Source organism: Mrakia frigida, assembly GCF_051309035.1.
Source record: "Mrakia frigida strain ATCC 22029 unplaced genomic scaffold BDY24scaffold_27, whole genome shotgun sequence".
In the NCBI taxonomy this organism is placed as follows: domain Eukaryota; kingdom Fungi; phylum Basidiomycota; class Tremellomycetes; order Cystofilobasidiales; family Mrakiaceae; genus Mrakia; species Mrakia frigida.
The window spans coordinates 377,278-404,595 of record NW_027481254.1 but is presented as its reverse complement, the minus strand read 5'-3'; the positions used below and the strand labels follow the sequence as shown (position 1 = coordinate 404,595).

Sequence of the window (27,318 nt, the reverse complement as noted above, 5' to 3'; positions counted from 1 at the left end):
CGGTTGTTGAGTGGGTTACTGGCCAGACCAAGTTTTTCGTTTCATATTGAGAAATGAGCTGGAAGTATGAGCATCGGTGATTCAAGATACATAATATACGTTGAACGAAAAGAAACGGGCAACGGCGCGACGCGCGAGCTCAGCCGCCGCTGGGGAGAGGCTTTGAGGGAGATTTATAGGAGTTCAAAGGTCCCGAAAGGTGGAGGCGTAGATCTAAAGCTTCGAAATGGTAGATCGGGGACCAACCGACGGTTGATCAGCAAGACGGACGAGAAGACGACGAAGGAAAAGCGAAAGGACGCGTCTGGGTTCACTCACCTTCCCATTGACGAACGAGTGATATATCTGAGTTGGAGAAGTAAACAATCAGAGAGAATTTTAACTATGAATGATACGTGAATCAGACTTACCTTGGGTTTGAGCTCTCTGAAGACGGAGAAAAAGAACGACGACGCTGAGTCGGACGCGACTGGGACCGCAACTGTTCTCGAACGATGTTCCTGGAGAGACGTCGACGTCGCTTGAGGGCTTGGGAATTGGTTTTTGGGCGGGGAGGAGAGAGGAGGAGATTCCTGGATGGTTTCGAGGTTCTGAGGGAGGAAAGGGGATGGAAAAGATCCTGACGCGACGGCGTTTGATTCGACTTTGGGTTTCTTCAACGACGACGGTTCCAGCTGAGACTCGGAGGCTCGCTTGATGGATTCGAGAGTAGGGCTCTTGTGCTTAATGGACTTGACGAAAGTTGTAGATTCGGCCTCCGACGGTAGATCTCCGTCGGGCGACTGCTTCCTCGTCCTTTCCCCCTCCTCCGCCAAAATCCCCCTCCTTCCGCCGCTCTCCATCACCAACTCCTTTCTCTTCGTCAACCCATGCTCCAGCATCCTCCTCGTCACCCAAATTGTCCACTCCAACTCCTCCATCTCCCTCGCTCTCTGAGCAAACTCCCCTCCCTCCACCATCCCCTCCTCGCACCACCTAACACAACCCTCGCAAATAAGCCTGCCGTATCTATAGACTGCTCCGTTTCCCGATAGATGAGGATCGGAAAACTCCATCCTCTTGTAGGATCGGCAGTCGTCTCTCCCTTCCCGTCTACAGAGCCAGCAGACGGAAAGGGACGGGGGAGAGGTTGACCGATCCGAGGAGGTTTCGATGGAGGAGGGAGGAGATGGTTCGTTGATAGTGAGTGGAGGTAAAAGTGATGAACGAGGTGGCTGAAGAGCGGGCGGGGAGGGAGGAAAAAGGTAGGAGAAAGACGAGGGAGAACGAGGACGAGCCGACGTCCATTGCGTTGACGAAAGCCTCCTCCTCGCTTGCTCTTCAGGGCTTGTCGACGTCCACATGGGGGAGGTAGAGGTTAGGACAAAGATGGCTGATGAGGCTTTAAGTCAGAGAAGGGGAGGGGCATGGGAGGGGAGGAGGCCAGATGGTGGTTGAAGTTTGAACGGATTCGGCTCGAACAACGCCTCGAAAGTTTGGAGCCGCGAAACAATCCGAGTTTCGGCTCTCGAATTTTTCTACTTGGGCTTCCGAATTCCCAAGGTTTCAAGTATCAGGTCGTAAAGTCATGATGAAACGCAAATCAAGCAGTAAAGAACGAAACGGCATCAACTCCAATTACCCAACTTTCGACGCGTCGACCTTCCCTCCTGCTCCCTCTGCTCTTTAAAGCCGATATGAAGCATCCGAAGAAGAAGTCCTTCTCGTAATCACCTCCGTGTAAGGAACGGTTGCCTGAGGTCCTCGTCCTCCTCGCGAAGAGTAAGCCATCGACACGACCGTTTCTGTTTGACTGGGAGGATCTGGTCGATCTCGGTCTGAGGATTCGGTACCTGGGCTTCGACCTGGTGAGGCGGACATTCGACGGGAGGAGGTTGCGGTTGAGGTGGTGGTAGAGGATGGAGAGGGAGTGAGGTTCATGGTGATGCTGTGAAAGGAGGACGAGAAGAAGAGTCAGTTCGAGAGCAGGAAGAGAAGAAGAGACGAAGAGGAGATGGACGAACTGGTGAAGCTGCATTCGAAGAGAATGAGTGATGGATCGAAGAGCTCCGATCTCTTCCATCAGGCGAAGGGTCTGATGATCCGAAAGAGGGAAGAGAAAGCCTCAGTTGAGGTCGACGCAAGGGGAACGAGGAGACGCGACACGACGAGACTCACCTCCGCCGTCAACATCAAATCACTCTTTCTCTCCAACGAATCCATCGCTCTCACGACATCCGAGATCGTATCCACCAACGCCAGGAAGTTCGCCTCGATCGGAGCAGCAGGAGGACGAGTTGGTCGCCTCGTCGGGGAGCCTTCCTCCGTCGTCGAGGAAAGAGATTGTTGATGCTGCTGAGATCGAGGCGATCCCGTCGGGGAAGGAGGAAGTGCGTCCCTGAGGAACTGAGCGTTCTGAGGAGGGAGTCGATGGAGGTCGAAGAAGGTTTGTTGTTGACCTGGGATGGGACCGGGAGGGGATTGAGCTGGGGTTGGAAGAGGACGCATGCGTTGAGGAGGAGCGGCTGAGAGGACGGAAGGGAGAGGTCGGATGGATTGAGGATCGTCGGATGGAGGGATGGTGGGATCAAAAGTGAGGTAGTGGGAGGAAGGGAGGGAGCGTCGACGGACGAAGGGGAGTCGGAGAGTCGAGGAAAAGGAAGTGGGAGGCTGGGATTGAGGTTGGAGGAAGAAGTCGGCTGCTGCTGGTGAAGGGGAGGAAGGGGATGGAGAGACGGCGTAGGGTCCTAGGGAGGTGAGGAGTGAGTTCTTTAGAGATGCGACTTCCTGCGAGGGGGTATCCAAAAGAAAACGAGTCAGCGAAACGAAGTCGAGAAGCAAACTCAAGACGCGTCGACTCACCTCCTTCGCCTCCTCTAACTGCTTCTTTGTTCCTTCCAACTCCCTCGTTAACGTCCCCACATCCTCCTGCAGCTGTGCAACCTTCAGATCCGTCTCCCTCCTCATCGCACTCTCAGCTGTGAGTCTCGCATCGTTGATGGCGAAGAACGATCTGAGCACATCGAACGGACACGTCTCGAGGTGTGTTGGAAGGAGCGAGCGTTGACCTTTCCAGGAGCATCCGTTGGACGCTTGATGACAGGAAGCGGGAGCAAGAAGACTGTCACGAAGAAACAGAAGCAGAGTCAGGGCCAAGAATCGAGTGCGAGAAGAGAGACGCGACGACTCACCAAGCTCCCGCGTGTTCAACGATTAACGACCGAGGGATAGGACGAGAGCAGTGTCGACACGACGTAGGAGTCGAAGGGCAGGTAAAAATATGCAACTGAGACCCAAATGATCATCCGTCAGCGAGAGAGACAGCTTCAACGAGAACGAAGCCCAAAACTTACCTCAACCTCCATCACCTTCATCTTCCCCTCACAAAGCTCGCACTCCGTCATCCGATGCTCACAAGTCTCCAAATGAGCCTCCATGTCCTTCCTCAAAAGCTTCACTTCGCACCTTCAAACCCCCAACCCATACAAAAATCAGCATCAAGTTTAGGAACGACCCGACGAGCGTCGTCGGCCCAGACTCACCCACAAAGCACCAACAAAAACCCACACACGCTCTTCTTGTGACTGACGAAATCCTGCCTCTGAACCAACTCTGAGCAAGAGCATTTCACCAAGAGCTCATCGACCATCTGCTCAACGAAATCGAACCGAAAGCGGTTTGGTCAACTCGTCGTCTGCTCCCTTCCCTCGAGCGAACATACGTTTCGGATCACCACAGGAGCCTCCTTCAAGTCCGCTAGAGTCAGATCTCTTCGGTCTACGGGACAGGTAGGTGAATGAGAGATAGCCTGGGTGATGCAAGAGGAGCAGAAGACGTGGGAGCAGGGGGTTTGTGCTTGCTCAGGTTCGGGGAGGGAGGGAGAAGTGTGAGCTCGACCTTTCTCTTTCTTGTCCTCCCTTCTAAGGAGACTGGGAGAGTGTATGAGCTCACCTGGGTTGATGAACGGAGAGTGACATAGGCAGCAGATCTGAGGGCGAACACGAAAGGAATTCAGCTCAGCTCGAGGAAAGAAGGAAGGAAGGAAGAACAGAGGGGCAAAGGGAGGAGAGGGAAGGTCGGCTCGAAGAGCTCACCAAGTTCTGGTTGATACTGTCGAGTTGGTGGTAGTCGTACGCTGTTGAGGACATCGGATGGGAGGTCGAGCTGACTCTAGGAAGAGCTGTGTTTCAGGGAAGGAAGGAAGGGAACGAGGGTCGTGGTAGAGAGAAGGGAGGGGAAGGGGAGGGGAGGTGGCCCTGATGATCTACCGGGTGAAGATCCGAGGGCAGGCCGAGGCTCGATTCACATTTTTCTATGAATTTTCACCTGATGAGCTCGTAGAGGCACGGAAGGCTCTCGACATAAGGACTCGGAGTTTTTTCGAGGTCTGAAGGAGGAGAACTTGAGTCGCGAACGGCTCCCGTTCGTACCGCGTCGCTCCCTAGAGTCGTCCCTCTTGCCTTCGCGTCTCAGCTTCCAAGACCCTCGAGTGGTGCTGCATGAGTGTCTCCTCTCACCTCTCCCAGCGCTGCCCATGCTCCTTATAGACAACTACTCCCTCGCCCATCCAGCCTGCTCGTCCCCAAGTCCCTACTCCTCTCGTCTCCGTTCCTCTCCCTCTCGTCCCTCTCCTCCCTGTACGCTGCGAAAGATCCAAAGAAACATTCATTCCCCTTCCTCAACCGACCCCTACCCATGAAAATCTACAATTTTGAACTCCCAATCCCTAGAGCAAGACTACACTCAGTGCTTGACGGCAGCCTCAAGAACCGTCAGGACGTCGACCTCGATCTGAGCCTCCGCCTTGACCTCAGCGGACGAGGAAGGAGCGTTGAGGAGAGCCTTGGCGGCGTCGAGGGAGGTCTTGAGGGCCTGTGTAGGGTTGGATTTGGGATTGGAGGGTTGGAAGAGGAAGGCAGACGGAGGTGAGGAGGAGAGGTTGGGTTGAGGTTGGTTGCGAGATGAACGAGGTTTGGGGAAGTGAGGAGAGCGTGGAAGAGTGGAGGAAGAAAGCAGGCGGGTCAAAAAGAGTGCAGAGAGCGAGATGGAAGGTGGGAGGAAAGGTCGGAAGCGTCGGGACGAGGTGTGGGGAGGGAGGAAGGGAGGAGAGGGAGAGAAGGAGGAGAGAGGGAACGAACGGCAGAGTCGAAGTCGTTAATGTCGTAAGCCTCAACGGCGTTGATGGTGATAGCGTTGTTGGGGTGCATGGTAGCGAATCCGGAGGAGACTATTTGAGAGGAAGAGATGGGAGAAAGGGAGGAAGGGAGGAAGGAGGAGATGATTGGGTTAGCTCGTGAGGTCAAAGGAAGGAAGAGCTCGTGTTTGTGATGGTTGCTGATTCAGAGCTCGTGGAGCTACCTGAGTCGTTCTGCGAGCTCCTAGTATCTACGAGCGAAGCGTCAGGGATGCAGCTCCTGTCTTTATAGTAGAGGGAAGAGTCGGAAGAAGGAGGGGAATGGTCGACGTCGTCGGCCGTCTCCTTCCCCTCCTTCCTTCTCTCTTGAGCTCTCTCTCTCCCCTATCTCCTGCCCAACCCAAGCGAACTTGATACGAGAGGAAAGATCACTCACCGAACCACTTCTTAGGGGTGGAACCAGCTCCCTCGGTAATCTCCAGAAGCCCAGGGACGAGAGACTCGATAGTCGGGACGTGCCCAGCGAGAACTCCCATCATTCCACTCGCGGCGGGGAGGTTGACCTGAGTGACAACAGAGGAGGCGAAAAGAGTCTATACAGCATGAAGTAGAGTGTAAGGAGCGAGGTCAGCATGGAGAAAGAGGTGTAGAAACCAAAGGGATGGAGGAAAGAAGGTCGGGACGAACCTGATGAGGGAGGACGAGGGAAAGCTTGAGCTGGTTGGAGGTCGAAGCAGGAGCAGCCTCGGCGTAAGATCGCTTGAGGACGGGGAGAGCGGCTCGGGCGATAGGTCGGAGGGAGGCGAACATGGTGAGAGAAGGGGAAAAGAAGAAAGGGTTTGAACGGGTTGGTGAGGGTTGAAAGGAGAAGGCAGAAGGAGGAGCAGCGACCAGAGAGATCTCTTTCGGAGAGGGAGGCAAAAACGATCCGAACTCGACCTCAAACTTCCAACATCCATCTCAAACTTTTTCGCTCATTTCTATACAGGGAACTCAGGAACGACATAGGAACGAACCGAGATGGAAGCGAATGTGACATGTCAAAGCTGTAGACAGGTGAGCTCCCTTCTCCTCTGTTCGGCTTTGGCGAGCTCCCTGACGACCCCTCCTTCGCTCAGCCTCTACAGCTCGATCCATCTCTCCTAGGGATCCAACAATCTCAGTATATGCTCATCTCATGTGGGCAGATCCCGCTTGTGCTTTATAGAACCAAAAAAAAGCCTTCTCGCTGACTCTCGTTTCGCTCTCTTTGAATCAGCTTCCCTCCCCAACCCACCTCCTCCCTCTCCTCTCTCTCGTCTCGACCGTATCACTCAACTTCACGCTCCTTCCTCTTCCAAACAAGCCTACCTCGCAGTCACGTCCTCGCCTTCACCTTCCTCCTCACGGCCTTCTCCTCACAAACCCTCCCGACTCACTCCAGCAGACTCCTTCGTTCTCCTCCCTCCCTCGGCCAACCTCCCTTCGTCCTCTTCGTCGTCAACAACTCCTACGACTCCCTCTTTCGCTTCAAGTTCGACAGCAAATACTCCAACGAACAAGGAAGAGAAACCTACCAAACAGACTCTCATCACTTCCTTGCTCGAGCTGGTCTCTTCGAGAACAGACACGGACCATCCTTTGTGCTCGGAGTGCGCGAGGCTGCTGCAGGAGGTGCTGAAGGAGAGGTTGGAGGATGTCAAGAGGGAGAGGGATGGGTATATCGCGTTCGAGAGAAAGTTCAAAGGCGCCGAGAACGGAGGGAGGAAGGGAGAGGAGGAAGTCGAGGGGTTGAGAAGGAGGGTGGAGGAGGTACGCGTCTCGTCTCGTTTTCCCTTTCTTGCTTCGTCTCTCCCGTCAACTGCCGAAACGTCGAAGGCTCACTCTCACCCTCGCATCTTCTCTATTTTCTTCGCACGCTCCAGCTCAAACAAACCCACCTCTCCTCCCTCTCCTCCCTCCTCACCTCCGAATCCAACCTCTCCACCCTCCAAACCCAACTCTCCTCCCTCGAAACCCAATCCTCCGACCTCGCCTCGCAGGAACTCCTCTTCCTCACCCAACACAACACCCTAGCTCGCAAGCACGACGAAGTCCTCGGGTTGAAGAACTCGGAGAGAACGCAGTACGCTTTGGAGCTGAGAGAGCTGGAGAGGTTGGAGGGAGTGAACGTTTGGAGCGAGGTGTTTTGTATCGGCGTTTCAAGTTCGAGTGCGGCTGGAGGTGGTGGGAGGATGGGGAACATTGGAGGGCTGAGATTGGGGAAGGGTGGAGGGAGAGGAGGGGTTGGAGGGATGGTGAGTCTTTCAAGGGAGGGAGGGTGAAGGGTGGGAGGGAAGGACGCGACGAGGAAAAGGAGAGTGCGATGGACGGCTAACCCGCTTCTGATTCGCACTTGGGTTCATGGTTTGCAGGTCGACTGGCCAGAAATCAACGCTGCTTGGGGGTTGACAATCTTCTGCTTGCAGAGTATAGCGAGGAGGGTCGAGTTTACGTTCGAGACGTGAGTCGGCTTCGTTTCGTTTTTCTCGTCTCTTCAAATCATCGCAACTCGAGGCTCTCGCTGAGGACCTCTCCCTCTTTCTTCTTTGATGTAGATATCGACTCGTCCCACTCGGATCCTTCTCTCGCATCGAAGACGTCGATGGGAAGAACTCTTACGAGCTGTTCGTTCCCTCTCCCTTACCCTCTCCCTATCTTCTGACCCACCCACTAGCCCCCCTCCCTCCCTTTCTCCTTCCTTCCTTTTTTTTCTCTCCTCAATCGCAGCCATGGCTCCTCCGACCTCGTCTCCCGCTTCCTCCAGAACCGTCGGTTCGAAACCGCCATGGTCGCCTTCCTCGAATGTCTCCGCCAGCTCGTCGAGTTCGCCAGGCAGGAGGAACTCGCTAAAGGGACTGCTGCGGGGAACAAGTTTGCGGCGAGTTTGGGGAAATATAGGTGAGTGGACGAACACGCGTCGTTCGTCGAAGGACGAGGAATCGCGTCGTTGTCGTCTTTCTTGTTTCCTCTCTCTTCTCCTTCCACTGACTCTGCTCTCTCCCCTTCTTCCGCCTCTCCCTTCTTCTATCCCAAACGTTGCGCAGAATAACCAAAGACAAAATCGGCGAACCGAACCGAGAAGTCTCCATCAAGGTCGGGTACGCTCCCTCCTCTGCCCTTTCCTCCTCCTCGTCGTCGTCGTCGTCTTCGACCGGGGAAGAAGGCTGGACGAGAGCGTGCAGGTACATGCTACAGACGCTACATCTGCTGGTGGAGTGGAGTAGTAGGAGGGAGAAGGAGAGGGTCGGTGGTGGGAAGTAAAGGAGGGAGTGGCAAGGGAGAGAGATGAGAGAGATGAGAGAGGGAGGAGGGGAGGGAAGGATCTGACGATACGACATGAATGAGTTATGAGCTTGGCTAGTCTATGGTTCGGACTGGAGAAGGAAAAGAAAAGCGAAGCTGGGAGAGGGAGAAGATCTTCATGAGAAGAAGGAGAAGAGGAACGAGGAGGGAGAGATGGCGAGGGGGCTCTCTCCGAACATCGAATCGAGACGAGGCTGAATCAACATCGCTGGCTCCTTCTTCGCCCGTCACAAGCAAATCTTGCAGAAGAGTCCAACTTCAAAGTGAAATAAACATCTACGAGCCTACCCCGAAAATCAACAGAGAAAACAAAAGGAGGCCAACGACCTGTCTCGCAGAGGATCGACAGCTCCGCGAAGTCCCACCCAAAACGCCTCCTTACTTCCCTGTCTCGTTTCCCTCCCAACATCCAGCTCCCTCCTTCTTCTCGCATATACCCCTCTCTCACCCACCTCAGACCACCCTCCCCTCAGTCCCTCGTTTAGTCCTTTCCCTCCCTCGTCGTTCCATCTCCTTCAAAAAGAGTCATGTCCGAGACTCCTCTCGCTCCCCCTCCTCCTTCGACAACAACAGCTCCGCCCTCCTCCTCCTCCTCCCTCCCTTCCCCTCCTCCTTCTTCTTCTTCCTCCTCTTCTTCCACCGCTCCTCCTCCAGCAACCGCAGCACTCGCTTTGGGACAACCTATCGACGCTCCCATTACCACCACCACCACCACCACCGTTCCTATAGGAGAAGAAGGAGCGACGAAGAAGAAGGAGGAGCAGCCAGAGCGCGTTCTCGATCCACCCTCCTCGACCTCTTCCCTTCCTCCTCCTCCTCCTCCCAACGCTTCCACCAACACAACCGCTACCGCTGCTTCCTCTTCTACCGCTAAGGCCAGCACTACCACCCCTAAAGCATCCGCAGCAGTCCCAGCGACCGCTTCAACGACCACTCCCAAGAAGAAGCGCAAGCTGTTCCCTTCCCTTCTTTCCTTCCTCGGATGCTTCCCAAAGGACGATAACAAATACGACAACGCTACTCCCGAGGTCAAGAAGGCTGTTAACGGGACTGCTACAGGTGCTGGAGCAAAGAAGGAGGATGGAGTAGCAGCTGGAGGAGGAGGAGGAAACAAGGAGAAGACCGCCGCTCTCGTTGCTGCTGGAGCTGGAGGAGCCGTCGTTGCTGGTGGTTTGGTTGCTGGTGCCGGTACTGCTGGGAAGGAGAAGGAGGTCGAGGGAGGAGCTGTTGGAGCTCAACCTCCTGCTACACCTACCAAGGGAGGAGGAGGAGGAGGAGAGGGAGGAGAGGTCGTTCTGGCGCCGAACACGCCTCAGACGGGCTCGTTGGATGAGGTGAGTCCTTTCGTTCTCTTTGTTACTTCGCTCGTATGCGGTCTTCTTGAGCTTGATGATGAGAAGCAGAGCAGCAGAGCGCTCGTATAGAGTCGATTTCAATCCAAAAAAAACTGACCTTCCCTTCCCTCCTTCTCACCTTCCCTCCCTCGCGGCCCCTCTCTCTCCTTCCCCTTCCCTCCCTCTCGTTTCTATCCTTCGCCAGACCGCCGGACTCACCTCCTCCTCCGTCGTTCCTCCCGGTTCCGGTTCGCTCACTCCTACTCCTCCCTCTCCAGCAGCTCCTCACTCGGAAGCAGACGATTCCTTCGCTGCCACCGACTCCGAGGCTGGTCGGTACGAGAGTGGCCAGCAAAGCGAGATGGACGAGGACGAGCACGATCAGGATCAGGATCAGGAGGAGGAAGAGGAGGAGGAGGAGGAGGAGGAGATCAGTTTGTTGGGCGGGGTGGGATACCCGGTTGGTGCTGTGAGTTACGATGTCAAGAGGAGAAGGAGGGAGGAGGAACGAGCTGGCGATGGACGACGGGAAGGAGAAGAGCGAGAGAACTGATACTTTCCGTACTGCTTTGGTTTCGGGTGTTCGCATCGTATAGGACGGGATCGCTCGACCTCTTCTCCCTCCGATGAGCGAGGCGCACAAGGGGAGGAAGTGCTTGGTGTTGGACCTCGACGAGACGTTGTTGCATTCGAGCTTCAAGGTCAGTCTTCGTTTCAGTTCTCTCTTATCTCCTTTCTTTCCTTCCTTCCTTCCCACACAACTCTTCTCGTTCACCTAACTGACTTTTCGATCCTTTTCCGTTTGTTTTCCGTCCTCAGCTCATCCCTCAGGCGGACTACATCGTGCCCGTCGAGATCGAGTCCCAAACCCACAACGTCTACGTGATCAAGCGACCGGGAGTGGACAACTTCCTCAAGAGGATGGGAGAGATCTACGAGGTTGTCATCTTTACGGCTTCGCTTTCCAAGGTGCGTCTCAATCTTTGACCTCTTCGAACGCGTTCGAACGAGACGAGCTCACGCGTTCCATCTTTCCCGCTCCTCGTTCCACAGTACGCCGACCCCGTCCTAGACATGCTCGACATCCACCGAGTCGTCTCCCATCGACTGTTCAGAGAGTCGTGCTACAACCACAAGGGGAACTACATCAAGGGTTCGTCTCGCCTCTCCTTTCCCTCTCCCTTCTCTCCCTCTCCCTCTCCTTCGCTGACCTTTCGTCTTTGGTTCGTACAGACCTCTCCCAACTCGGTCGACCCGTAGACGAAACCATCATCATCGACAACTCGCCCGTGTGCTACTCGTTCCATCCCAGCAACGCCGTGCCGATCTCGACTTGGTTTAACGATCCTGTGAGTGCTCGAACATCGTCAAGAGCAGAAGAAGGAGGGAGGGCAGAGAGAGCTGATCCGATTTGGTTGGGTTTGGTTGAATGTGTAGCACGACTCGGAACTCTCGGACCTGTTGGGCTTCTTGGCGGATTTGGCGACGGTGGAGGACGTGAGAGGGGTGTTGGATGGAGGTCTCTAAGAAAAAAAAAAACGGTCGCGTTCAGACCACCAGGGTGAGCTCGATTCCGCCTACCTTCCTTCCTCCATCCTCGAACCTCACTAACATCTCCCCTTGTCTCTCACTCTAGTTACCTCCCTTATCTTCTCTTCTCCTCGACGAAATCCCAAACTCTCTCGTCGAGCGGCGTCCCTTCCCTCTCTCTATCCTCACGGAACGCTCTCCTTTCCCCATCCTTCCCTCCTTCCCTTCAATCAACCAACCTTCCTCCAACTCAACTCAGCACATAGCCAGGATCCTCGACGGATCTACCATTCAATCCAGCGCTTCAGATCAGCACCAACATCAATCCATCAATCAATCAACGTTCCTTTCGACTCGGTCTCCGTTCCCGTTCGCAAACCCCACCAATACCCTCTTTCTTGCTCGCCCGTGCTCCAGCTCTCTACTAGTGTCGCCTTTCGTCTTTCTTCTTGCATATTTCCCCCACCATCCCATCCCACCCCATGCCCGTTTCAGTTTCTCGTTCTGCTCGCTTTCCTTCTCGTTTCTTTCTTCTCTTGCCTTGCCCTTTCTCTCGACGCGTTCTTCTCTTTTTCTTACAGCTCGTTTCGCTATGTCTTTGGTCCTTTCGGTTTTTTCTACTTACCTACGTACTTACCTATACATTCCTCCTTTCACCATTCCAAACTAGTTCAGTCTTTTTGCGTCGTCGAGGTTTCGGAGAGAACGCGTCTTTGCTTTTCCTCCCTCCCTCTCGCTCGCTCGCTCGTTCGTTTCCTTTTCGTTCTACTTGTTAGGGCTTAATTTTGAGAGTAGAGTAGAGGAGAGAGTGGAGGAGGAGGGGGAGGAGTGGGATGGCAATGGGTTGCAGCAGATCTCGTTGGGAACGAACGCAAAGGAGAGAGAGAGAGAGAGCGACGAAAAGAAAAACAGCTCACGCGTCACCTCCTTTCCCTCCGCCCACCATCTAGACCGAGCTCTTTTAAGCCATTCCCTCAAACCTTCCCATCACCACTACTATAGCCTCAGCAAGCAAAATTGCCTGCGCTCACACGTGCGTCTCCCGTTCAACTTCACCTTTCGAGGACCCCCCCTTCCCGTTCCCTTCCCCGCCATCACCTCGTCTCACCTCCCCTCTTTCCCTTCCTTCCATCTTTTCTCGTCTCGTCTCGTTCCTTTCTTCTCCAAACCGAACGATGGTCTTCAGCATTCCTTCCACTCTCCCTCGCCACCTCCTCAGTCTCCTGCTCGCGTCGCTCTCGGTCGTTTCAGCCGCTCCTACTACAAGCTCAAACGAAGGAGGAGGAGGTCTCGGGGAGCTCGACGTCTTCAACAACTCGACAGCAGGAAGGATTAACAAGAGCGCTAAACATGAGCTTCCTATGCACGAGCCGCATATCAAGTTCGGGGATGAACTGTTCTTCTTCTTTATAGCTGCAGTGGTGAGTCCTTATTCTATTCATTCAAAATTGATCAAGGGAAGGGATCAAGGAAGGGCGCGAGCTCACCGTTTTGTTTCTTTCCTCCTTCCTTCCCTCTTCCCTCTGCCTTGTCGCACAACTCAAACGCCAGATCCTTCTCGTCTGCCTAGGAGGTATCTTCGCCGGCCTAACCCTAGGCTTGCTCTCGCTCGATACGGTTCATCTGAACGTCCTCGCCGAAGCGGGCAAGAACGACAACGAGAGGACTCAGGCGAAGACCGTTCTGCGGTTGTTCGAGGGAGGTGGGAGGCATACGTTGTTGGTTGTCTTGTTGCTTGGTGAGTTGCACCTGTAGTTCACGAGCGAGGAGGGTGTGGTAGGGAGGATTTGCGGCAAGGTAGAGGAATGGTCGAGCTGAGAGCTGAGCGATTCGGTCTCTCCTCTCTCGACTCGACTCTAAAATAGCCAACACCTTGGTCAATACCTCGCTGCCTGTGTTCTTGGATACCGTGGTAAGTCCTCTTTCTAGAGATGTAAACGATTGGGAAGTGATGCTGATGGTTGATGAGTTGATTGGGCTTCGCAGGTTGGAGGAGGGATCGCCGCTATCCTCGCCTCGACTGCTTTGATCGTGAGTTTCTCTCCCTCTCTCTCTCGCCGTTTTGAGTCTGAGCTGAAGCCTGACCGTCCTTTGTCTCCTTTCGGTAAACTCAGGTCGTCTTCGGAGGTAAGTCGTCAGATCTAGCTCTCCTTGTGTCCCAATCCGAAAGAGCGCCCGTTGACTCGTCGTGCTCCTTCGCTCCCTCTCTTCCTCCAGAAATCATCCCTCAAGCCGTCTGCTCGAGATGGGGACTTCCAATCGGAGCTGCTGCTACTCCTTACGTCCGAGTTTTGATGGCCTGCTTCTACCCTATCGCCAAACCCATCGCCATGGTCAGTCCCTGTTGTTTTCGCTCGACTCGACGCGTCTTCGCTCGCTCGGTGAGTGCGCTCGGTCTGATCCTCCTTCGTCTTTTCACAGCTCCTCGACAAGACCGTTGGACACTCAGAGACGTCCACGTACTCTAAGCCTCAGCTCAAGAGGTTCATGTCTCTCGGAGTCGAGCAGGAGGGATCTCAAGCGGAGGTGAAAATCATTGAAAGCGTTCTCGAGTTGGGAGAGAAGAGTGTTTCTGGGATCATGGTGAGATCTCCTTCTCTCTCCCCTCTGTATTGTACGCACGAGGGACTGACGCGTTCTGTTTACTTTTCAGACCCCTCTCGAAGATGTCTACACTCTCGCCGCCGACGAGTTGATGGATGGGAATCTCGTCGAGCAAATCCTGTTCAACGGCTACTCGAGGATCCCGATTCACGAGCCAGGATCGCCAAAGTCCTTCATGTGCGCCTCCCATCCAACAATCTTGCTTCCATAGCTCTCCTCGACTGACCCTAGCTTGTTTCCCTCTCTCTTTCACTCAGCGGGATCCTTCTCGTCAAGCGTCTGCTCGCCTACGATCCGGACGACCGAAGATCAGCTGGGAGCTTTGTGATCGCTCCTTTGCCTGAATGCGAGCCTACTCTTTCTTGTCTCGAAGTGAGTCGCTTGGTCTCGAGCCGCCTCGTATCCCTCGAGCTCGCTGATCGTCACCTTCCCTTCTCTTCTGCTCTCAGGCTTTGAACTAGTGAGCTCGACTTGGCCCTTCTCATCTCGTTCTCGGTGCTGAATTTTCACTTCCGTTGGTTCCCAGCTTCCAATCTGGCCGATCTCATATGCTGCTCGTCTCGAGGCAGCCAGGAGAGCCCAACGGAGGAGTGGGAGTGGTGACGCTCGAGGACGTGGTAGAGGAGAGTGAGTCTTCGCTCCCTCTTCCGACTGTTATCCTCGTAGGTCTGATCTGACTCCCTCCCCTTTTCGTCTCGCTCACAGTGATTGGAGCAGAGTGAGAGCCTTCCCGCTTCCCCTCTAACGAGCTCTCGACGCGACTGACTCGTCTCTCGCTTTCGTCCTTCTTCCTCGCAGGATCGTCGACGAAACCGATCTCTACGTCGACGTGCATTCGAAGATCAGAGTTGTTCGACCGTCTTCCGAGAATACCCAGCACACTCGAGGTCTCTCCAAGGTCGTCGAAGGGCTCGCGAAAGCCAACCTCCGTGTCAGTCCCTCTCTTTCGCTTTGGACTCTCCTTTCAACCGACGCGTTTGCTGACTCTCCTCGACCCCTTTGCAACCTTTCACTTCATCTCAGCCTCACTCCACCGCCCGAGTACACATTCCACCGTCACCAACGATTCAATCCCTCTCGGAGCTCGGCCTCGACCTCGACCTTGGATCCGTCGACAAAGGCTCGAAAAGAAGGTCGCTTTCTCTGGGACGAGACTCGACACGAGGACGCACTGGAGGTCCTTCGGGGAGAGTGGGTAGACTGGTAGAGCTTGGGGATTCGCCGACGCTGGGTCACCCAGAGGGGAACGGGCACGCGAATGGGGATGGAAAGGTTGGGGAGTGAGAAGAGGAGGAAGACGGGTGTTGGTTCGGCGTTTCCTTTTCTTTCTTTACGAGCTTTTTACGATGGATGCACGATCTAGTTCATACCGCGGAGATACATAAGTGATAATACCGAATAGTAGTAAATCCTAAGAGGCGAATAAAGATTAGGGGAGGACCAGCTCGAGAACTCGGACGGGAGACGGCGACACAAAAGGTCGCAGAGAGATCGTTAAGGAGCGAAAAGAGAGTCATGACTAGTACAGTATTTAAGAATGAGAGGGCTGGAAGAGAAGAGAAAGAGGGCTAAGAGAGTCAGCTTTCGTTCTCACCCAGGGTTGAACAAAGGGAATCCGATGGAACGGGAGGACTCACGTCGAAAAAGAACTAATCCTCCTCTGCCGCAACCTTTGCATGATGCGTCGGTCTCCCCATCAGCATGAACTTCCCATGATCCACTACATCCCATACCACCTCAGGAATCTCGAGCCCACTCTCCTCCTCCTTCGTCCAGCGTCCAAACGAGGTGGGGAACGAAGCGGCCGACGCGTCCTCCTTTGCTTCCTCCTCTTTCGAATCGCTGCTCTTCGTTTCGCTCGATGATCCAGAGAAGCTCGGGAACGACCTCCGGGAGCGTGATTTCGAGTGAGACGTGAACGAGGAGGGAGGTGGCGGGACAGCAGCGATGGGGTTCGGAGGCGAAGAAGAGGAAGAGGAGGGGGAGAGGTCCGGGGAGACGGAGATTTGGAGGAGGAACTGTGAGATTTGGAGAGGAAAGTATGAGTGAGCTTTGTTAGGATGAAAGGGAGGAGGGAGAACAAGGGAGGATGAACAGGAGGACAGGAAAACGAACCTTGGGCTTGGGGGCAGGTGTTGAAGCTGAAGGATCCTCCCGTTCCCACTCTCCTCCTGATATGAAAGGGAAGATCGCGAGGATGAGGAAAAGGAGGAAAGAAAGGAGGGCGAGGTTCCTACGTGAGGACGGTTTCGAGGGAGGGGAGGAGTAGGTCGAGGAGGGCGAGGACGTTGAACGCTTCTCTTGCGGGTAGGATTGACCTTCGTAGGGTGGCGGAGGAGGAAGCGAGGAGGAGGAGGGAGTCGAGGTGCTGTGCAGGACGAAGGTCTCAAAGGACAGAGGGACGGGGGAGGGAGAGGACATCTGTGCGCGTCGAAGGCGTCGATTTGGGAGAATTTATTGAGAGAGAGTGGTGGTTTGGGAGGGAAAGAGAGCAAGAAGGCCAGAAAAGGAAAGAGGTGAGGTGAAGGACAAAGAGGCGAGTCTCGGAATTCCTGAGACGCGCCTGAGATCGATCAGGGATCGAGATTTCGAGGGCAATTTGGAGGCGTGTCGGATCAGAACGAGTAGTAAAAACCTTCCTTAAGCAGCTTTATCTGCTTTGGTCGTGTCACTCCCTTGTCTCAAGGGACCTTATATCGTAGCTCTTGTGCATCTCAAACAAAGCCGGAAGCTGGGGGAAGCGAAGAAGAGGAGAGGAAAGACGCGTCGTGTCTCCACCGATGTGCTTCTGCTTTCCCTTCCAGTCAAATAACCGGGGAGCTCGTTCAGTACTACTACTCTGCAACAGGCGTGCCGACGCGCTTTCCTCTTAGGGTGATTTCTACCGACAACGACGAGCAGCAACTCTGTTTGCTGTTTGACTCGGCGATCAGAGCAAAACGTCGGCTTGTTTCAAAGGAACAAGGGAGGGTCCTTGAGAAGTCTGCTTCCCTATTTATCGCCGGATGCGATTGAGTCAAAGCGCTGCGAAGAGGTAAAATCTCCATCGAGATCAATGGATAGGATATCTCAGCACTTGGCAGGATTTGGGAAAGGGTATTGAGACGCGACGCGTCGACGGACTCCTCGTTGGTTGCCTTATTCTTGCCTTCGCCACAACGATTGGGATCGAGTCAGACTATCACTTCACGAGGATATGTTTTGCGAGCGACAGCGACGATATCTCGTTTGTCTTGAAGGACCTGATGGCTCCAAAACAACGTTCGTCGTCAAGGAAGATGCGTTTTTCTTAAAATCCCTGTCGCTGTTTCTTCAGATTTGTATCTTCGGTCCCTTGACTAGTCGCTACTCCCGATCCCAGCGTTGCGAATCGTCCCTTTGGAATAGTACAGAAGCAAGTGAGGAAGGTATCAAGATGAACCGACGCGTCGTCGCTCGAACGCGGATCTAGATTTCAGAAGCTTTCTTCCAACACCTCCCTTTCTTTCTTTGCTTCTTCGACTTCAGAGTAGTCGCCTTCTACCTCATTTTTTTCACCTCTGCTCGACAACTATTTCTCCTCTGAGAGAGACAGAGCGACGCCGAAGAGAAGCGAAGCGCCGCATTCGTTGTTTTGCTTTCTCTTGAATCGTCTGAGGAGAGTGAAAGTGACACCAGTTTAATACCTGTCGACGAAGAAGTCCATAGCGTGGTTAAGGAAGACCTCGAAACAGAGCGTGCGAGGAAGAGGTCGGCCTCGGTCGGTCCAGGGCAGCACGAGCTTGTTTTGCAGGACCGACAGGATTGAACTCACTCGTTTGGTTCTTGAACCCACTCGCTCGCTCCTTGAGCCCCTCTTCGACAGCTTACACCACTCGTTCGGACGTCCGTGAACGGGAGTATAACTCTCTCTGAAAGTCGGAGCAAATGGGAGGGCTGTTGGGCACGGAAGTAGAGCTTTAGCTCTCTCTTCGACTCGTTTGTTGACATCTGCCTGATTGAACCTCCTTTCCGCTGCAATTTTTTCGTACTTTTTTGAGTCTACATCGTTCTCGGAACCTAAGAAATTCTTCCGGGCCGTTCGAAACGAGTGAGGACAATTTTCTCAAGGCGGAAGTCGGGTCGAAGTTGATGCGAAGAGCTGAAAGGAAGCGGACGGAGAGAAACGGAGGTCGCGTCTCTTCGTCCTTCCTCTCTCGCTGATCTGACTCCTACGCTGCCCGTAGAGCTCTCACTGGTCGACGGGAGCATTCGATCTGTCTGATCCTCCTACTGTACTGGTTCTATAAAAATCTAAGCAAAAACATGGAGCGAAACGAGGCTGGCTGAGTCGAAAGCGATTCAGCCCTCGAAGCTCATTACGAGCTTCGGAGCTCCCTTTGAACGACGTCTTGGTAGAGAAACATGGCTTGTGAGAACGGATATACGTGGACATAGATGCTCAGACCTGGGCTAGGCCCCTCTCTGTGGGGTAAGATTTTCGGGGAGCGCTGAAGTTGATTCGGAGATGGTCGGTGCTCCGTCGGACAGGATCAGGCCCACAAAACCGACCTACCTTCCCTTTCCTACCTCCTTCCCTCCAACCACCATCCCCTTCCTTCCCACTTCCAACCAACAAACCTCTTTCCTTCTCACCACTACTACCTCCTCTTCCTCTCTCACAATGGCGTCTACAGATTACAAGGTGAGCATCTCTCCTCCCTCGTCGTCTCCTCACCCTTCACATGCCAGACGAGCTGATCTCTCTTTCTTCCTTCCTCAAGTTCCTCGGTGAAGAACTCACCTCCCTTTCTCAAGCTGGGTTCGATATGTGAGTCTCTCTCTCTTCTCCTTGGATCTCTCTGGTGGCGAACGAGAGGGAGGACAGCTCTGGGAGGAGAGGCCTTCAGGGTCGTGTGATCCTGCCTCTTTCCTTCCTCGCTTCTCTGAAACCTTCTGATAGATCTCGTACTGACTTCAACTCCTCCTTCTCACCTCTCTTACTCTTCTTCGCATCTATCAGGGACAAGATCCGTACGTCCACTCTCTCTCTTTCTCCTCCCAACTCGCCTCTCACCTTCTTGAGTAGCCGAACCAGTTTGGGCTGATCACAAGCCTCCTTTCCTCCCTCCCTCCTCTTTCTCCTCCTCCTTCTCCTCCTCCTACAGACCTCAAGCGTAATGCTCCCGTCGCCACTCTCTACGAGGACGCTGTTCGAAACGAGGGAGCTGTTATCTCGGATACTGGGGCCCTCATCAACTTCTCCGGAAAGAAGACTGGCCGTTCGCCGAAGGACAAGAGGATCGTCTTCGAGGAGACCAGCAAGGACGATGTCTGGTGGGGAAGCGTCAACATCAAGATGGAGTGAGTCACTTCTCTCTATGACTCTAGAAGTTTTTCGCTTGGTTTCGTTGGACGGGGAGGTCTAGAAGTGGCCGGGTTGAACCGGGGAGGGGATTCGGAAGGTCGAACTCGAGCTCACCCCTTCCTTCCTTCCTTCTCTTTTTCTTCGTTCCTCCTTCCTCCCTCTTCAGCGAGCACACCTTCGAGATCAACCGAGAACGAGCTATCGACTACCTGAACACCCGAGATAACGTCTGTGAGTTTAACTCTCTCCGTTTTCTTCCCTTCTCCCCGACGCGTCATTCATTCCGTCCTGACCCTGTTTCTCTTCCCTTCCCTCCTCCTTCTTCCGACTTTTCTCTCCTACAGACGTCTTCGATGGATTCGCTGGATGGGATCCCAAGTACCGAATCAAGGTCCGAGTCATCTCCTCGCGAGCCTACCACGCTCTCTTCATGGTTCGTTCTCTCGCTCTCTCTCTTCTCCCTCCCCGTTCCGACGCGACTCGAGCTGATCTTTCTCTCCCTTCGCTCTCCTCAGAACAACATGCTCATTCGACCTACGGAGGCTGAGCTCGAGACCTTCGGAGAGCCCGACTTCGTCATCTACAACGCTGGACAATTCCCTGCCAACCGATTCACCACCGGAATGACCTCGCCCACCTCCGTCGAGATCAACTTCAAGCGAATGGAGATGGTCATCCTTGGAACCGAGTACGCTGGAGAGATGAAGAAGGGAATCTTCTCGCTCATGCACTACATCCAGCCCGTCAAGTTCGGACAGCTCAGTCTTCACTCGAGTGCCAACGAGGGTGTTGAGAAGGGAGACGTGACTCTCTTCTTCGGACTTTCTGGAACTGGAAAGACGTGAGTCTCGCTTCTTCTTTTTCTGTGCCCTTTTCGAAAATTTCCCGAGCTGACTCTACTCTCCTTCTCGCTATCTCCTTCAGCACCCTCTCCACCGATCCCAAGCGACTTCTCATCGGAGACGACGAGCACGTCTGGTCCGACACTGGAGTCTTCAACATCGAGGGAGGATGCTACGCAAAGTGCATCAACCTTTCCAAGGAGAAGGAGCCCGAGATCTTCAACGCCATTCGATTCGGAGCCATCCTCGAGAACGTCGTCTACGACCCTACCAACAGGAAGCCCGACTACGACGACGTCAGCATCACCGAGAACACCAGGTGTGCTTACCCTATCGAGTACATCGAGGGAGTGAGTCCTTCGTCCCTTTCTTCCTCTTCTCCTACTTTCGTTTCTGACCTCTCTTCCTTCTCTCCTTCCCTCTCACCAGCACAAGCCCGGAGGACTCTCCAAGAACCAGCCCACGAGTGAGTCGTCTAGTCCTCTCGACGCGTCTTCTCCCTCCCCTTCGAGCTCGTTTCTGACTCTTCCTCCCCTTTCCCCCTTCAGACCTCGTCTTCCTCACCTGTGATGCCTACGGTGTCCTGCCTCCCGTTTCGAAGCTCACTCCCGAGCAGGCTTCCTACCACTTCATCGCCGGATACACTTCCAAGAGTGAGTCGGCCTCCTTGCCTCGTTCTCTTTCTAGAAGCACACTCTGACCTCCCTTTCCCCCATTCTCTCGCAGCTCCTGGAACTGAGGACGGTGTTCTCGAGCCTTCGCCCACTTTCTCAACTTGTTACGGACAGCCCTTCATCGTTCTCCACGTGAGTCTTTTTTCGTTCTCACTTCAGCCTCGATTCGAAGCTGACCTCTTCCCTCTCGTCCTTTCTTCGTTCAGCCTGCTCGATACGCCAAGATGCTCGCTCAGAAGATGAGGGAGACCAAGGCTGATTGCTACCTCGTCAACACTGGATGGTGCTCTGGAAAGGTTCGTCGCGTCTCTCTTTCCTCTTCCCGTTTTTTTAACATCGAGCTGACTCCTTCTTCCTTTCCTCTCTCAGTACGGAACTGGAAAGCGATGCCCTCTCAAGTACACTCGAGCTATCATCGACGCTATCCACAACGGAACCCTCGCTAAGGCCGAGTACGAGAACTTCCCTGTGTGAGTTCATCTTTCTTTCCCTCGCCCTGCCCTTCCTCGTTCTCGTCGCTGACCTCCTCTCCTCTCCCTCCAGCTTCAACCTCTCCATCCCCAAGGCCGTCCCTGGAGTCCCCTCCGAGATCCTCAACCCCTACACTGCTTGGCCTTCGCAGGACGGACTCAAGACCGAGGTCACCAAACTCGCTGGGATGTTCAACGTCGCCTTCAAGAAATACGAGTCCGATGTTTCGCCCGAGGTTCTCGCTGCTGGACCTCAGTCCGTCTAGTTTAGTTCTTCGTTCGTTTCTACTCTCCTTTGGCTTCTCGACATGGACACGTCTCTCCTCTTTTCCTTCCTTCCCTCGTCTATCTTTTTTTACGACCTCATGCCCATTCCCTCTCTCTCCCTTTCGTCTTTCATAGCATCGAGTCCCTGACCTTTTGGTTTGTCTTTGTACCCTTCCTTCTATTTTCTTTCGATTACATCTTCGAAGATCTTATGTTCACCTTCGGCGAACCTTCCCTTTCGAGAAAGAAAACATCAGCGAGACGATCCGTTCGAGGCGCGTCGACGTCCTCGTCGTTTCGTTTTCCTCGAGCGATCTTCGTCAGTCGTACAACATTCGTAAATTACAAAGGTCGGTCACTTTCCGTGCTCCTCCGTGATCCGTCTAGCAGTAGCAGCAAACCGAAAGCCCGAAGGAGAAACAGCGTGCTCCCAACTCCTCTGCACTTCGTCTCCCTCCATCACGACGAAGCTTGGGGAAAAAAAAGAAGCGTCGAGATCAGCGACGTCTCCGAGATTCGAAGACGAACAAGAATGAACTTACTCTCCATGCATCAACCGAAGCGTGAGGGCAGGTTTCTGAGGAATCGGAGGAGCCTTGGACCGTTTGGGTTTGACGGCGACGGTCGCGTCGAGGAGAGTCGCGTCGACGAGGTCGGTTGTCGAAGCTGAAGGTTCGTTCGTCTGGACATGGAAGACGATGTTCCGATCTCGGCGAGCAGGTTTGAGTCTGAAGCTCATTTCGGCTGAAAAGGGGAGGAAGAAGGAAGGTCAATGAGGGCCAAAGAAAAAACGCTGGAGGGAAAGACGAACCGTCCGAGCCTAAACTCAAGCTTGAGACGACGGGACCGAGACCTGTTTCCCCATCGTCATGCCCTGGAAAGACGGAAAAGTCGTTTCAGAAGAGGATGTAAGGAAAAGGGGGCGGTCGAGCTCACAGTTCATCTTTTGATCTTCTTTGTACGCGACGGAGAGAACTGGAAACGACCGGAGAAGGTCAGCCTCTCCTCTTCGATTCGATGGGGATACGATAGACTGACCTTCATTGAACTCCTCGGCAATCCCACAGACTCGATGAACCGTTTCCTTGATGCTGAAAGAAGAGAAACGATCAGGTCAGAAGGGAGGAGGTCGAACGAAGCCAAACTGGAGAGGAAGCTTACAGTCGTAGAGATTCCGTCACAGCCCAAGGAGATTCCGAGAAGGGCAGGCTTCCTTCTTGGTCGACGACAAACTTGTAATCGGCTCCGGCGTTGAAGATGAACTGCTGAGTGAGGAGACGGCCGACCGCTGGGAAACGAAGGAGAATCGAACAGGTCAGTCTTGACGCGTCGAGAGAAGGCGAGAGTCTTGGAGAGACTCACAAGTGTGCTGCAAGCCAAAAAGGTAATAGAGTGCGTCAGTTGTGGTGGGGGAAAAGCGAGAGAGCAAAGATAAAGGCTGACCTGCTTGATTGCACTTCGACGGAAGAGAGCGGAAGCGAGAGTCTTCTCCTTCGTCGCGTCCATCTCCTGATACGACTCGAAGACCTTGTCGAAGGGCTCCAGGTTGTATGGTTTGATGTGCCAAATCGATCCACTGAGAGTTAAGAAGAGAGACTACGGTCAGCTCGCTCGTCGAAGAGAGGAAGACGGCGGGGAGGACGCACACTCCGTCGGGAAGGACGAAACGAAAGACCTCTGCCATCGGAGTAACACCATCGAGTCCAAGATGGCGACTGACAACGATCGAGATACCAGACGTTGGGTCGAGGAAGTCGTCTCCCAAGAAAGCAGGGCCCGAGAGAGCTCGAGAGAGCTCGGAAGCTTTGATGACTCGAGATGATTCAGAGAGGGGAGCGTAGATGGCCTGAACGTAAGGAAGCAAGCGAAGATCAGCAGATGACGATGACGGAATGATCGATGCTAGGGGAGAGTGCTCACCGAGCACGAAGTACACATCCAGCAATCCCATCTCTCTCGACTCGACGCTTTCCCACAAGGCCGACAGACCATGCCTCGCCAGAATGACCTTGAGCTCGTAAGACCTGTAAAAAAACAGGATGATCAGCATGTACCAAATCGTATCTCGACGAGATTCAAACGAAATAAGGAACTCACCGTCATGAATGTCCGCAAGGTCCACTGGAGGAGGAGGGACGATTCCATGAGGGAGACGTTGGACTTTGGCTGGAGTCGCAACAGGAGCGATGAATTCTTGAGTGTAGACCAAAAGATCTGGAGGAGTACCGAAGGTTCCATCGATGGGGTTGAGGATCTGAGGGAAGCAGGGCGTACGATGAGAACGCGTCGAGGACACGAAGAGAGAAGAGCAACAAACCTTGAAGAATCTCGGACAATCCAGTTGAACGCAGATCCAGCCTTGCTCGTAGATGAAAGGAGATACTCGGTTACATGAGCTACATGTTCGATGAGATCTGAAAGCGAGAGAGAAGGGATCAAGCGATCAGGAGAGGGAAGGCTCGAACAGCGGTCGAGGAAAGGAACTCGACCAACCGTGCAGAAGTGAACTCGTCAGGCTCCTCGGCAAGAGCTTGGGCTCCAAGAGGCAAGGACGAAGATCTGGACCGAGGAGGGAGAGAAAGAGTCAGATTGGGACAGCGAGGTGAGGGAGACGAAAAGCGGGCCGCACAACCTCCTCGCTGCTCCTTCCCCGGGCAGCCTTCTCCTTTCCTTCTCCATTGGAACCACAGCACCCTCCACCACCACCTCCTCGCCCAGCATCAAATCTTCCATGCACACGTCCTCATCCATCACCGAAGACGCAGGCGAGGATGCTGAGACGAGATCGAAGAAGTTCGAGGACGCTTGACTTCCGACCGACGAGCTCCAGGACGAAGTCGAGAGGAATCCAGCGAGTCCTGAGAGTTTGGTACGATCTGGAGTCTCTTCCTCCTCCTCCTCAGGGGCTGGTTTCGGGGAAACGACGTCGATGGCTGGCGAGGGCGAGGGCGAGGGCGACGCAGAGTGAGAAGTCGAAGTCGAGCTCGACGCGACGGTAAGGTCAAGAGCTTCGACGTCCTTCGAGAGCGTCGACGACAGCTGAACGTCCTCCGTAGCGTCCATCCTAGGGATCACTCCCTCAGGGAGGTTCTCTCGCCGTTTCTTCAGAGCGAGGCTCTCCTCTTGAGGATCCCATCCGTTCGGTAGGGAAGGGTCGTCGATCGTCCACCAGGGATCGCCTTGGCTAGAGACCCAGTCGAATCGAATCTTGTATCGATGACTGATATGAAAGACAAATATAGAGACAGATCGTGAGTGAGAGAAGAGAGGACTGAGCGGAGACGGAAGAAGCTCACAAGAAGTCTCGTCCCGGAACGAGTTTTGCATTTGGAGCTGGAGGTTCGGCCTCGATCTGTAGAACAGCAGCAAAACCCGAAAAATAACTATCAGAGGGTATGCCAGTATTCTGAATTAGGGTGCAACCTCACCCATACGAGCGAGATCCAGTACCTGAGAAGCACCAAGACACGTCTCGTCAATTTCCGTCCTCCGTTCTCTCTCGACTCTCCGTCCGGGCCACATCAACTCACCAGCCAAGAACCACATACCCACATCCCAAATCGAAAGGCATCCCTTGATAGTTGTTACCCGCGACGAGAACGATCGGCGTCCGATTCCTCCAGCTGTTGAGCAACGCAGAGACTCGAGGATCTGAAGCCGACTGATCCTCTCGAAGTCGGACGGTCTTGACGGAGACGAGAGGATCGGAGGGAGATGGAGAGTCGAATTCGATGCACTTTCCGCCTCTTTAGTAACAAAAAAAAAGGGAGGAGAGGGTCAGGTTCGAAAGTGAGGAGAGAGAAGGGCGAGAGAGGGAGGGGACGAACCCATGAGAGATAACGACTCGACCGTCGTGAGCCCAGGTATCTCGAGCTGAAGGGTATCCGTCAAGAAGATAGCCGTAGGCGGTTCCGGAGAGCATGTAGAGCTGCGAGGTTGGGGGCGAAAGAGGAACGAGGTGAGCTCGACGCGTTTCGGTCGAAGAGGTTGGGTTCGAAAGAAGAGGGAGGTGGGTCGGAGAGAAGGTCTTACACCGGATTGGAAAGCTCTCCAGTAGGGAAGAGTCTAGGTAGACAGTGAATGAAGCAAAGAGAGGGAGGTTCTCGTCAGTGTCGCACGAGGACCGACCAAAGACGCGTCGTTCGTTCATCGTCTCGTCCTTCTTCGAAGAATCCTGAAGAACTCACCTCGCACATCTCCTGTCTAGAATACGCCCACACCGGTGGCTTCGCACGCAGGCGAGGTCTCTGTTTCTCTCCACCACCGACACCTCCTGCACTCCCGCTTCCCTCCCCTCCCTCTCCATTCTCCCTCTCCTCGATCCTGACTCCAAACGACGCGGGCAAGTTCGACGAGTTTCCTACTCGAGGTTTCTTCCCTGGACCCAACGTCGACGATGCTCCGTCCTTGTAAACTCGAGGTTTGCGCTTTTTGGTCGGAGCTGAGACGGGACGAGAGGTTGAGGCGGAGGGAAGAGGGAGAGGAGGAAGGTCCGTTTCTCGACCTTTTCCTTTGTCGAGGGATGTAAAGGAGGACGAGGTCTCGGTAGGAAAGAGGTGGTATGGGACGTCTTGATGATGCTGAGAAGAGCCGGCGGAGGGAGGAGGGGAGAAAAGGGGTCGTTGAACGAGAGCTGAGGAAAGCAGCGGGGTGTTGCCAGCGAATGCATCCGATCTCGAGACCGGTGAGAGGGTAGGGCCGAAGTTCAAGGAGGAGAGATAGGAGGGCTGTTGAGGTTTCGATGGTTGATACGACGTCGAAGGCGACGCGTTGACTTGGAACGATCCGCAGGACGACGACGCGACGGTTTCCGATTCCGAGCGAGATACGAGTGGCTTCTTCTTCTTATACGACCGCTTCTTCTTCTCTGAATCAATCGACGGCTGGGGAAGGGGATCTGCTGGATCGAGAGGGTTCCTAGGGAAGGGTAGAATCTTGCGTTTCCGACGACGGCGCTCGACCCATTTTTGAAGACGACGGAGGTTCTTTGCGAAGACGATTGGGTCGATGGGTTCTAGAGAGGTATCGTGAATTGATGAGAGGATGAAGGAGTTGGGTGGGAGTTGAGAGGTAAATCGGTGGGAGGAGGGAAGAGTTGAGAGTTCGATCGAAGATGATGCGGGAGGAGGGAGGGCGAGAACGGCAAACGAATGGGATGTTTCGCTGTCGACGGGACGGCTGGGGATGGGTGCTAAGGATTCTTCTGGAGTGTTTTGGCTAGAGGAGGAGGGTCGGAGGAGATCCTGCGATTCGAGGGATGGAGGGGGAGAGGGGGAGGGCTGAAGTTTGATGACACCATCGAAGCGAGGTTGAAGGCCTTTGAGCGAGTACGAAGGAGAGCAAGAGTGAGATAGAATCTTCAAAGCATTCCAGTATTCAGTCAGAGCTCACCTAGAAGTTTCTTTCGCTTCGGAAGGCGAGCTCGTTCGACGGGAAGTCGCCCAGTGCGTCCCGTTGGACGAGGTCCTCTTCCTCTCGCCAACTGCCTCCCTCGAGAGGTTTCCTCCCACTGTAGAACTCCTCCATTGAGCACTGCATCCAAGGCCTCCATATCTTGATCCTGGAAGAGCTGAGGATCCTCCGTCATGCCGTCTTGTGTTCGACGGAGGAGGAAGACGGTCCACTCCGGGGAGGGAAGGGTCACAAGAGCGAGCTCGTTCGAAGGTTGGAGGGGAGAGCGTGAAGGTCTGAGGATTAAAGAGGACTGGTCTCGATCTTGTCGATCCGATGGTGTCGTTGTTTGAAGTTGAGAAGGTGTTCTGCTCTTCGAAAGAGGGAAGGAAGCGAGTGCGACCGTGGGAAAGTGGACTCAATTTCGAGCTCGCCTCTCCTCC

General features: G+C 54.2%; 9 protein-coding genes across 10 annotated transcripts; 4 read left to right on the top strand and 5 right to left on the bottom strand.

Annotated features, from left to right (window-relative positions):
• Positions 1 to 68: 68 nt before the first annotated feature.
• On the bottom strand, positions 69 to 1,493 carry BDY24DRAFT_143405 (uncharacterized protein). The gene is made up of 3 exons (XM_076636092.1): positions 411 to 1,493; positions 319 to 345; positions 69 to 219 (listed from the first exon to the last, which is right to left on the bottom strand). Exons 1-3 carry the CDS (start codon positions 1,341 to 1,343, stop codon positions 214 to 216), a joined length of 966 nt encoding a protein of 321 aa, XP_076494442.1. The 5' UTR covers positions 1,344 to 1,493; the 3' UTR covers positions 69 to 213.
• A 1-nt stretch (position 1,494) lies between these two features.
• BDY24DRAFT_143448 (uncharacterized protein) lies at positions 1,495 to 4,320 on the bottom strand. Its single transcript, XM_076636093.1, has 10 exons — positions 4,074 to 4,320; positions 3,931 to 3,967; positions 3,701 to 3,834; positions 3,522 to 3,628; positions 3,333 to 3,444; positions 3,171 to 3,265; positions 2,842 to 3,100; positions 2,158 to 2,766; positions 2,004 to 2,074; positions 1,495 to 1,927 (listed from the first exon to the last, which is right to left on the bottom strand). The coding sequence occupies exons 1-10, from the start codon at positions 4,125 to 4,127 to the stop codon at positions 1,666 to 1,668; spliced, it is 1,740 nt and encodes a 579-aa protein (XP_076494441.1). The 5' UTR covers positions 4,128 to 4,320; the 3' UTR covers positions 1,495 to 1,665.
• Positions 4,321 to 4,722: 402 nt separating this feature from the next.
• Positions 4,723 to 5,923, bottom strand: ATP16 (F1F0 ATP synthase subunit delta; the record flags this gene model as incomplete). Its single annotated transcript, XM_076642769.1, has 4 exons — positions 4,723 to 4,851; positions 5,118 to 5,206; positions 5,550 to 5,706; positions 5,801 to 5,923. The coding sequence occupies 4 exons, from the start codon at positions 5,921 to 5,923 to the stop codon at positions 4,723 to 4,725; spliced, it is 498 nt and encodes a 165-aa protein (XP_076494440.1).
• A 106-nt stretch (positions 5,924 to 6,029) lies between these two features.
• On the top strand, positions 6,030 to 8,486 carry VPS30 (beclin 1). Its single transcript, XM_076644768.1, has 8 exons — positions 6,030 to 6,169; positions 6,232 to 6,292; positions 6,372 to 6,904; positions 7,018 to 7,389; positions 7,507 to 7,595; positions 7,690 to 7,758; positions 7,862 to 8,032; positions 8,179 to 8,486. Exons 1-8 carry the CDS (start codon positions 6,134 to 6,136, stop codon positions 8,393 to 8,395), a joined length of 1,548 nt encoding a protein of 515 aa, XP_076494439.1. The 5' UTR covers positions 6,030 to 6,133; the 3' UTR covers positions 8,396 to 8,486.
• A 287-nt stretch (positions 8,487 to 8,773) lies between these two features.
• BDY24DRAFT_425845 lies at positions 8,774 to 11,475 on the top strand (the record flags this gene model as incomplete). Of its 2 annotated transcripts, XM_076644035.1 has the most annotated exons (6): positions 10,290 to 10,343; positions 10,368 to 10,472; positions 10,591 to 10,740; positions 10,825 to 10,924; positions 11,005 to 11,120; positions 11,209 to 11,475. In XM_076644035.1, 6 exons carry the CDS (start codon positions 10,290 to 10,292, stop codon positions 11,296 to 11,298), a joined length of 615 nt encoding a protein of 204 aa, XP_076494437.1. In that variant the 3' UTR covers positions 11,299 to 11,475. The 2 variants fall into 2 exon arrangements, with proteins under 2 accessions (XP_076494438.1, XP_076494437.1); XM_076644036.1 differs by lacking the exons at positions 10,825 to 10,924; positions 11,005 to 11,120; positions 11,209 to 11,475 and adding an exon at positions 8,774 to 9,771 and having other exon boundaries at positions 9,977 to 10,472; positions 10,591 to 10,779.
• A 720-nt stretch (positions 11,476 to 12,195) lies between these two features.
• On the top strand, positions 12,196 to 15,272 carry BDY24DRAFT_397248 (uncharacterized protein). Its single transcript, XM_076641550.1, has 15 exons — positions 12,196 to 12,334; positions 12,488 to 12,722; positions 12,853 to 13,039; positions 13,167 to 13,213; positions 13,288 to 13,332; positions 13,416 to 13,428; positions 13,519 to 13,634; positions 13,723 to 13,884; positions 13,955 to 14,082; positions 14,163 to 14,277; positions 14,355 to 14,365; positions 14,432 to 14,532; positions 14,611 to 14,623; positions 14,704 to 14,836; positions 14,929 to 15,272. Exons 2-15 carry the CDS (start codon positions 12,663 to 12,665, stop codon positions 15,187 to 15,189), a joined length of 1,392 nt encoding a protein of 463 aa, XP_076494436.1. The 5' UTR covers positions 12,196 to 12,334; positions 12,488 to 12,662; the 3' UTR covers positions 15,190 to 15,272.
• On the bottom strand, positions 15,273 to 16,427 carry BDY24DRAFT_397245 (uncharacterized protein). Its single transcript, XM_076641549.1, has 3 exons — positions 16,021 to 16,427; positions 15,543 to 15,923; positions 15,273 to 15,451 (listed from the first exon to the last, which is right to left on the bottom strand). Exons 1-2 carry the CDS (start codon positions 16,324 to 16,326, stop codon positions 15,555 to 15,557), a joined length of 675 nt encoding a protein of 224 aa, XP_076494435.1. The 5' UTR covers positions 16,327 to 16,427; the 3' UTR covers positions 15,273 to 15,451; positions 15,543 to 15,554.
• Positions 16,428 to 18,467: 2,040 nt separating this feature from the next.
• On the top strand, positions 18,468 to 21,713 carry PCK1 (phosphoenolpyruvate carboxykinase PCK1). Its single transcript, XM_076641548.1, has 14 exons — positions 18,468 to 18,568; positions 18,648 to 18,694; positions 18,887 to 18,897; positions 19,032 to 19,227; positions 19,398 to 19,462; positions 19,576 to 19,664; positions 19,747 to 20,072; positions 20,156 to 20,423; positions 20,503 to 20,539; positions 20,622 to 20,726; positions 20,800 to 20,879; positions 20,954 to 21,043; positions 21,117 to 21,217; positions 21,291 to 21,713. Exons 1-14 carry the CDS (start codon positions 18,548 to 18,550, stop codon positions 21,481 to 21,483), a joined length of 1,629 nt encoding a protein of 542 aa, XP_076494434.1. The 5' UTR covers positions 18,468 to 18,547; the 3' UTR covers positions 21,484 to 21,713.
• Positions 21,714 to 21,808: 95 nt separating this feature from the next.
• Positions 21,809 to 27,217, bottom strand: BDY24DRAFT_397237 (uncharacterized protein). Its single transcript, XM_076641547.1, has 21 exons — positions 26,876 to 27,217; positions 25,672 to 26,801; positions 25,517 to 25,549; positions 25,312 to 25,412; positions 25,015 to 25,230; positions 24,913 to 24,934; positions 24,781 to 24,836; positions 24,114 to 24,704; positions 23,978 to 24,043; positions 23,802 to 23,898; positions 23,582 to 23,738; positions 23,405 to 23,508; positions 23,131 to 23,330; positions 22,928 to 23,060; positions 22,847 to 22,853; positions 22,646 to 22,772; positions 22,523 to 22,575; positions 22,421 to 22,459; positions 22,296 to 22,358; positions 22,027 to 22,228; positions 21,809 to 21,954 (listed from the first exon to the last, which is right to left on the bottom strand). Exons 1-21 carry the CDS (start codon positions 27,069 to 27,071, stop codon positions 21,840 to 21,842), a joined length of 3,708 nt encoding a protein of 1,235 aa, XP_076494433.1. The 5' UTR covers positions 27,072 to 27,217; the 3' UTR covers positions 21,809 to 21,839.
• Positions 27,218 to 27,318: the final 101 nt, after the last annotated feature.

Excerpts from the sequence above, each read along its gene's own strand:
- BDY24DRAFT_143405 (XM_076636092.1), bottom strand. The coding sequence starts at position 1,343 with ATGTGGACGTCGACAAGCCCTGAAGAGCAAGCGAGGAGGAGGCTTTCG. Across the intron at positions 346-410 it reads TCAGAGAGCTCAAACCCAAG|ATATATCACTCGTTCGTCAA; the intron begins GTAAGTCTGATT and ends TCTCCAACTCAG.
- BDY24DRAFT_143448 (XM_076636093.1), bottom strand. The coding sequence starts at position 4,127 with ATGTCCTCAACAGCGTACGACTACCACCAACTCGACAGTATCAACCAG. Across the intron at positions 3,968-4,073 it reads ACAGTATCAACCAGAACTTG|ATCTGCTGCCTATGTCACTC; the intron begins GTGAGCTCTTCG and ends GTTCGCCCTCAG. Across the intron at positions 3,266-3,332 it reads TGAAGGTGATGGAGGTTGAG|TTGCATATTTTTACCTGCCC; the intron begins GTAAGTTTTGGG and ends TTTGGGTCTCAG.
- VPS30 (XM_076644768.1), top strand. The coding sequence starts at position 6,134 with ATGGAAGCGAATGTGACATGTCAAAGCTGTAGACAG. Across the intron at positions 6,170-6,231 it reads CATGTCAAAGCTGTAGACAG|CCTCTACAGCTCGATCCATC; the intron begins GTGAGCTCCCTT and ends TCCTTCGCTCAG. Across the intron at positions 6,905-7,017 it reads TGAGAAGGAGGGTGGAGGAG|CTCAAACAAACCCACCTCTC; the intron begins GTACGCGTCTCG and ends CGCACGCTCCAG.
- BDY24DRAFT_397248 (XM_076641550.1), top strand. The coding sequence starts at position 12,663 with ATGCACGAGCCGCATATCAAGTTCGGGGATGAACTGTTCTTCTTCTTT. Across the intron at positions 12,723-12,852 it reads TCTTCTTTATAGCTGCAGTG|ATCCTTCTCGTCTGCCTAGG; the intron begins GTGAGTCCTTAT and ends CTCAAACGCCAG. Across the intron at positions 13,214-13,287 it reads CTGTGTTCTTGGATACCGTG|GTTGGAGGAGGGATCGCCGC; the intron begins GTAAGTCCTCTT and ends TGGGCTTCGCAG.
- BDY24DRAFT_397245 (XM_076641549.1), bottom strand. The coding sequence starts at position 16,326 with ATGTCCTCTCCCTCCCCCGTCCCTCTGTCCTTTGAGACCTTCGTCCTG. Across the intron at positions 15,924-16,020 it reads CACCTGCCCCCAAGCCCAAG|TTCCTCCTCCAAATCTCCGT; the intron begins GTTCGTTTTCCT and ends CAAATCTCACAG.
- PCK1 (XM_076641548.1), top strand. The coding sequence starts at position 18,548 with ATGGCGTCTACAGATTACAAG. Across the intron at positions 18,569-18,647 it reads TGGCGTCTACAGATTACAAG|TTCCTCGGTGAAGAACTCAC; the intron begins GTGAGCATCTCT and ends TCCTTCCTCAAG. Across the intron at positions 21,218-21,290 it reads GAGTACGAGAACTTCCCTGT|CTTCAACCTCTCCATCCCCA; the intron begins GTGAGTTCATCT and ends CTCTCCCTCCAG.
- BDY24DRAFT_397237 (XM_076641547.1), bottom strand. The coding sequence starts at position 27,071 with ATGACGGAGGATCCTCAGCTCTTCCAGGATCAAGATATGGAGGCCTTG. Across the intron at positions 23,509-23,581 it reads CCTTGCGGACATTCATGACG|GTCTTACGAGCTCAAGGTCA; the intron begins GTGAGTTCCTTA and ends GTTTTTTTACAG. Across the intron at positions 23,061-23,130 it reads TTCGTCCTTCCCGACGGAGT|TGGATCGATTTGGCACATCA; the intron begins GTGCGTCCTCCC and ends CTTAACTCTCAG.